Source organism: Neltuma alba, unplaced genomic scaffold (assembly GCF_004799145.2).
Source record: "Neltuma alba isolate B1F8T4 unplaced genomic scaffold, ASM479914v2 tig00006518_pilon, whole genome shotgun sequence".
Lineage (NCBI taxonomy): Eukaryota > Viridiplantae > Streptophyta > Magnoliopsida > Fabales > Fabaceae > Neltuma > Neltuma alba.
The window spans coordinates 1-7,634 of record NW_021634487.1 but is presented as its reverse complement, the minus strand read 5'-3'; the positions used below and the strand labels follow the sequence as shown (position 1 = coordinate 7,634).

General features: G+C 33.7%; 1 protein-coding gene across 1 annotated transcript; it reads right to left on the bottom strand.

Annotated features, from left to right (window-relative positions):
• Positions 1–68: 68 nt before the first annotated feature.
• LOC114750550 (UDP-glycosyltransferase 72B1-like) lies at positions 69–6,760 on the bottom strand. The gene is made up of 3 exons (XM_028939143.1): positions 6,676–6,760; positions 5,385–6,230; positions 69–331 (listed from the first exon to the last, which is right to left on the bottom strand). Exons 1-3 carry the CDS (start codon positions 6,758–6,760, stop codon positions 69–71), a joined length of 1,194 nt encoding a protein of 397 aa, XP_028794976.1.
• Positions 6,761–7,634: the final 874 nt, after the last annotated feature.

The window sequence follows — 7,634 nt, the reverse complement described above, 5'->3', positions numbered from 1 at the left end:
GTATATAATACATATACAAATCAAACTCAAGCATTTGTTATTGGCACAACTCGATCATTCGAATTAAATCATTTTCCATTCAAGAGATCAGATAATAAGCAAGAGAGGGTCTTAGTTGAGGAACCATCGTCACTAAGTGCTTTTGTAGCAACATCCTTATAGACCTGAATTTTTCTGTTGATTTCTTTGCCTTCATCACCTTCCATTACTCTCTTCACAATCCTACAAACTTCCTCCTTCCTGACAATTCCCTTGTTATTATCATGATCTTTCTTCAACCACAGAGCAATCTTCAACTCCTCAGTTATCAACACCGCGTTCATTCTTTGCTCTGCAAATAGTGGCCACGCAATCATTGGCTATTTGCCATAGAACACACTCTCAAGCGTGGAGTTCCGACCACAATGAGTCAAGAAGCCACTAGTGGCCTCGTGTCTCAGGATTTGGATTTGTGGGGCCCATGATGGGACCATAAGGCCTTGGTCTTTGGTTCTTTCAATGAAAACTTTAGGCAAATAATCAAGTGGGCCCTCTTTTTTTGCACTCAAATAATCCGAAGAAGCAGACTCATTTGGGGCTCTCACCACTCACAAGAACTTGTGGCCACTCATCTCTAACCTTAGAACAAGTTCATGAAGTTGTTCAAGTGACAGTGTTCCATCACTCCCAAAAGAGACAGAGAACTGAGTTTCGTGGGTGATTGTCCAACCATACTAGACACTTCGAATTTGACTCATTTTTGCTAGTTAATTCGGTTTTTAAAATAGGGCCCCATGGATAAATGGGTGGGTATTTATGATTACTCCCTTGTAGAGCCGTTATTACCTCTTGTTCCAATTCTTGAAAGCTATTCACTATGATACCATCAGCAAAATCAAACTATTTATAGATGTGCAAAATTGTTTTGTAGGATGCACTAAATCTTTCCTGAATTGTGTCAGGAAGATCCTTGCCAAGAAAAGCTATGCAGCCTAAAAGGAAGTTCCATTAGTTTTATTTTTGATAGATATTATTAGTTTCGTTAAAGCAGAAGATAAAAGCTATGAAACCTGGGAGTTTCAGAGGTTGTGATAGTTCTCGAAACCCTGTAGAGAACAATGTCATGATCATTATCTGGTTGGAAAAAGTTAAGGCAGAAAAACAGTGAAGTTGCTCCTGAAGCATAATAGACGGATGATTTGAGGTTGAATTGCTTCGTAATTTGTAACACATGCACTGAGAAGAAATCCGCAATCATAGCAACAAAGTGATGATCTTGAGATTTTAATGAGTTCAAAGCATCATGAAATGATGAAAGAGAGAGCATGACAGTATGATGCATTTGTGTTGTCGGGTGGACAGCACTTTGAGGGATGTTGTTTTGATTCACTTGTGAGAGAATAGTGAAGTCTATGTGAGGGGGAAGAGATTGGAGGATTGAATAGGTGGTTGTGGAGGGAGGGCCAAGTGTTCGGATGAAGAGCGTGACATGAAAGTGAGGATGAATGACAAGTTGTTTTGCAAGCTCTACGACTGGGATGAGATGGCCAAAGCCTGGACATGAAACCATGGCGATGCAAGGATTTCTTTTCTCCATGAATGATTGATATTCTGGATGTCGCTTCAAATACTTCCTCTTAAGTACTTTTATTTATAGGAGTAATTAAAGCAAATATAGTTTTCTTTATCTCAACTAGTGTTCTAAACTTGTTTAATTATACTAAGAGTAGTTCGATTTATAAATTGCAATTTGATGCTGCTCATTTTTTATGCTAGCATCTTTTGTCTTTAATGCTGAGAGAGGCCCACTACATTCATAATTTGTTGTTTGAAAAATTGATAGGTTCTATTAAAAATATTTTGAACATATTAAAATGTTGAGTCCATGTGGACTAAACATTTTTTGTCCGTTGACCTCGTAAACGTGTAAAATCCCCTAACATGGGCAATATTATATTTATTTATTTATTTTTTGCCACTAGGAATATTATATGTTCAACAGATGAAGATATGATAGATATTCGTTTCCAATTGCTAGCCAACAACTATATCTTATCGGAATGTATGCCTCGAATTGGTGCGTTACCATGACTTTCTTTCTTTGTTTTTTTTTTTTTGGGTTGGACTTGATATATTCTCTCTTGCATTGATTATTAAATTTGGTGGCGATATAGACGACAGTAATGTTAAAAAAATATTCAATACTTGCTTGCTTTGCAATACAAGAAAACATTTTATAAGATTGTAAGATACTTTATACATTCTTATTATAAGGGCAAGCCAAGAGCTTGAGACAATGGACGAAATCAAATTACTTAAAACCTATGAAGGAGCTGAGATGCCAATATTTTGCTAAGCATAGATATTCTTCTATTAGAGGTAGTCGTGTTTGAAACACTGTTAGGTATTAAATCTGGGGATATCTCCCATTAAGAATCCAAACCTTGATTCATCATTCTATATATATATATATATATATATATATATAGTTTTTCTGTTATTAGAAAAATGACGGATTTATATTGTAATTTAATTGGTTGTTGTTCATAGTACAACTTTTGGCTCGTTGCTTTTAGTTTTTTTCTTTGGACATATAATATAGGGGTCTTTCCACGTTAAGTTTTGTGTATTACATGCTATTATATCTTGTTTTTACTTTTCAATCATTTCCAATAACTCAACCCTATATGTAAATCTTTGCAAATATGTTTTTTTCCCTCTCAATATAGTGAAAATTCTGACTGCTTTTATGTTTGGGCCATCTTATTTTGTGCAAATTGATTAGTAACCTTGTTCTAAGCTTTATCTTATCGAGTTTCAAATTAAAGGCATGGCTAGTGGAAAACCAGCCAGTACAAAACCTGTTGTGATTTAAATATTTTCTTCATCGAGATGAGATCACAGACTTTTACCTGAAAAACAACGCTTCTATATATTTTATCATATGCCATCAGACTGGGGAAAAAAAAAAAATTGGATCACATTGTGTTATGATCACTTTTTATAATATAGCAACTTAATGGATAAAACTTACATAAATTGACATCCATATCTGTAATATGGTTCCAGAACTACAAGCAAAATAATAATAATGAAGTCCAGAACAGTAGAAGAGAAGGACACCGCAGCAGGAAAAGGAAATTCAGAGGTAAGTAGGAAAGCAGAAGAAAAGGACGGTCACAGGGAGAAGGATAGACGCCAAAGAGGGAGATCGCTTGACGATATTCTTCACTGCCTCCATACCTTCATCTTGCTCCACTGTATACCCTAGTCCCTCCAAATTAGCCCACCCTCTTTAAGCCCAATAGTAACATCTATTGGCCCAATAACTGTTTCCTCTTGTTCCTTATTAATGCAAGGCCCATTCATTACATATTGTCTGATATGTTTATGCTTTTTGAACATGTTTGCGCGTGCACGCGCATATTATTCTCACAATATAAATATAAATTTTATTTATTTGTTTATTTGGAAGAACACAAGAAATAAAATACATATAATTCTTCATCTTTTGAAATGTAGATGTTTTGTCTTATAAAATTCCAAAAAAATTATGGAAAAATGGAAGTTGAAAATTGCAATATTCTAATTCAAGCATTTAAGAGGTCAAAATCCCAGAAAAGGAAGTGATGCCTGATCTGGTATTTTACAAATGTAGTTAAATAACAAAAATATCATTATATCAAAAAGTTTATTAATAAGTTTTAAACTAGTAATAACAAGCATTAAATAACAAATGATAAAAAATGTATTAGCAATAACAAGTTATTTGTTAAGAAGTTGTAAATTAATAATGACAAGTATTGAACAACCATTAAAAAGAAATATACTGGCAATTGTAACTTTGATAGTTTTTTTTAAAAAAAAAAAAAAATCTTATACAAGGTCATTTTTGTCATTCAACTATATTTGCAAAATACTGTATTAGGCACCACTTCCTCCCTTGGGATTTTGACAGCCTGAATTATAATATTGTAATTTTCAATTTCTTTTTCTATCATTTTTCTAAATTCATCCTATATTTTTAATTAAAAAAATTAAAATATAGATATGAAATGTATCAAAAAGATTAGACAACTTAAGTAAAGATGTATGAAGAATAGTATGCAATTCGTTTCTCACAAAGGTGCAGGGGTTAGTAATGAGATATATATATATATATATATATATATATTTAAATAAACAAAAAATACTTAAAGGATTTTGAAAAATTAACCTTTAAATCCGTTGGTTCTAAAGCTAGAAGCATCCTAGTTGGGACAGATCAGAGGAGGGAAACTGGGAGGGTTAGGGTAAGGGTAAGCTCAAGCCTCAGGGCCATGAATGTACAACCTACCATCTCCAGTTTTTAATATAAGAGCTAGTTTGACATTCAATTCATTTCTAAATATAAGATCACAATCCACTTTGTACCCATTTGGATTAGCAATGAATAACTGTGATTTTAAATAACGGTAAATTTTTATAAGTGACAGTGGCTATAAGTGATGTTGGTTAATCATGATTTTTGTTTGGATATGTTTCTTTTATAAGTGACTTTAAGAATTGTGATTATGTTTAGTTTTCATTTATTAAAATCATTTATGGATGCATAATTACCAAAAGACATGAGTTTAATAAATATTATTAAATATAATCATTTGGGAAGAGATGCTCGGAAGAGTGTGAAAGGTAAATTAGAGAAAATTCAGTTGATAAAAATTTATCAGGATTTTTCAAACACATAAGCTACTCCTAGATACTTATCCTAAAGGTGCAGTGAAAGAATGAAATCACATTTTATCAGGATTTTATAAAAATTACTTAAACAGGATAAACCTGCTTCATAATCACTTATTTAGATTTAAACAGGTTTATTTAAGCTCTCACTGCTCAACCAAATAGGCACTTTGTCTCTCATATTTATTCATTTTTAAAAAAATAGTTCTTGTAGTAGTTGTACATATTAAAAGTTTCATCAAATAATAGTTCTAGCTAATACATATGATTAATTAGTAACAATATTCTAGGAAAGATAACACCTAATTATTACAAATACTCCTTCAGTCTTAAATATAAGACCCTTATACACCCTACACACTAGGATAAGGGTCTTATATTTAGGATCGAAGGAGTAATTAACTTAATAAACTTTTTAATCTATTCAAATTAGTCAAATAGCTGTTATATTAAGGACCAGGGGTAGTATAATGTCATATGCAATGAATCCCCTGGCTTTGACAATAATAAAAATAAGAACATCGTATGACGTTAAACTTAAATAAAAACAACTTTAAAGATAGAGAAATGCACGACTAAGCGAAATAACGATAAAATATACATTGAAACTAAGCTCTCATTTCTCTATTTGCCATTCGAATTTTTCCATTGATTTGCTAAACTAGCGAGTGTTCTTGAAAACAAACCATCTTTTCCAAGCGCTTTAGCGGCAGCATCCTTAAACACTTGAATTCTTCTATTAATCTCTTTCCCTTTATCACCTTCCATTACACTCTTTACAATTCTAGAAACTTCCTCCTTCTCCACAATAATCCCATCATTATTTGCATTCTCTTTTGGCCTTACAGCAATCTTCAACTCCTCACTCAGCATCACTGCATTCATTCTTTGCTCTGCAGACAATGGCCACACAATTATAGGCTTGCCATAGAACACACACTCAAGTGTAGAGTTCCAGCCACAATGAGTCAAGAATGCACGAGTTGACCCGTGCCTCAACACTTCAATTTCTGGGGCCCATGATGGAAGCACAAAGCCTTGATCTTTGATTCTCTCAAGAAACCCTTTTGGCAAATAGTCAAATGGGTCCTCCTTTTGTTCATTCAAATAAGCCGAATAAGCAAACCCGTTTGAAGCCCTCATAGCCCACAGGAACTTGTGGCCACTCATCTCTAACCCTAAGGCTAGCTCGTTAAGCTGGTCATGTGACAGTGTCCCTCCACTCCCAAAAGAAACATACAGAACAGAGTTAGGTGGTTGATTGTCTAACCATTTTAAACACTTTGAAGCTGTCTCGTTTATGCTAGCTAACTCACTCTGTAAAATAGGGCCCAACGGATATATAGGAGGGTATTTATTCTTATTTTCTTGCAGAGCTGTTATTATCTTTCTTTCCAAATCCATGAAGCTGTTTAGTATAATACCATCTGCCAAATCCAATCCTTTACTGATATGAAGAATTGTTTTGTAGGATTCAATTGTTCTTTGTTGAACCGAGTCAATGAGATCCTTGCCTTGAAGAGCCACACAACCTGAAAAACATATCAGTAGTAATACATATTGCTTTTAACTTGATTTACTAAGGGTTGATGTGCAAATTTATCCAGAAATTTTCACTCAGGAGTGCTAACATTCAAAAGTATTTTTTTGGGCCTACATTTATCCTAAAAGTTTAAAATTATAGCAATATTGCCCTCTATCGTTAAATTAAGGTTGACTATTAAAATAGTGTTGTTGACCGTTCAATGATAGGAGGTAACATTACGCTGATTTTAGACTTTTGGAATAAATTGAACCTAAAGAAACTTTCGAGTGCCCAGTGCTCCTAAGTGAGATAGCCAAGGTGGCCAAAGAAACAAAAAATAGCTTGAAACCTGGAAGTTTCACAGGCTGTTGCAACTCACGAAAGTCAGTGGAAAAAAATCTCAAGATCCTTATCAAGTTCGGGAAAATTGAGGAAGAAACTTAATGAAGGACCTGATGAAGCACAATAAGCGTATGTCTTGAGGTTGAATTGCTTTGCAACTTCTAAAGCATCAACTGAGAACACATCAGCAATCATAGCAACAAGGTGATAAGTTCGAGAATCCGTCAATGAAATCAAAGCTTGACAAAGTGAAGAAAGAGAATATAACAAAAGTGAGATGCATGTGTGTTGCTTGATGAACGGCAGCGGAGGGCATGTCGTTTTCATTGACTTGTGGAAGAATAGTGTAGTCTATGTTTGGTGGGAGAGATTGGAGGATGGAAAGTGTGGTTGATGAGGGAGGGCCAAATGTGGGGATAAGGAAAATAACATGGAAGTCAGGTGGTGAACGACGAGCCGTTTTCGCTAACTCAATGAGTGGAATGAGATGGTTGAAGCTTGGACCTGGAACCATGACGATGCAATAATTTCCTTTCTCCATTGATAGGTTGGTAGCTGTAGAGACTTAAACAGTGACTCAGTTATAGAAGCTAAGAAGTTTGATTTCTTAGATGCTAGATTGATTTCTATTTATAGGAAGAGGAATGATATGAATTAGATCAAGAAGCAGAAAGCTGCGAGGGACAAGTAAGGCATCCAAATACTATTTTAATTTCTAAATTTACTTGCTTCTGATTTTTAATAATAATAACTAGACAACTAATTTGTAAATGATAAAAAAATTAGTTAAATTAGTTATTTATAACAAAGAGTGTTATCTTTCCTACAGTATCTTGTTAATCATGTGTGTTATAATAAAAACTTTTTATCATGTACAATTACTATGAAGATTACTTTTAAAAAAATAAATAAATATGATAGACAAAATGAATGAGTTTTATATTTAGAACCAAATTGAATCTCCAACTATTTTTTTATATTTTAAGATTGGAGGTAATATATAGATATACCTTGAACTTTAGACCTTGTACAGATAACTTCTATAACATACCCTTTGAAACTTTACCTT

What these genes read in the sequence shown, in the direction of transcription:
- LOC114750550 (XM_028939143.1), bottom strand. Translation starts at nt 6,760, where the DNA reads ATGATTGCTGATGTGTTCTCAGTTGATGCTTTAGAAGTTGCAAAGCAA. An exon ending in CGCTTATTGTGCTTCATCAG is followed by an intron (nt 6,231 to 6,675) that starts GTCCTTCATTAA and finishes TATGTTTTTCAG; the next exon opens with GTTGTGTGGCTCTTCAAGGC. An exon ending in TAAAGCGCTTGGAAAAGATG is followed by an intron (nt 332 to 5,384) that starts GTTTGTTTTCAA and finishes CACTATTTGCAG; the next exon opens with AGCAAAGAATGAACGCGGTG.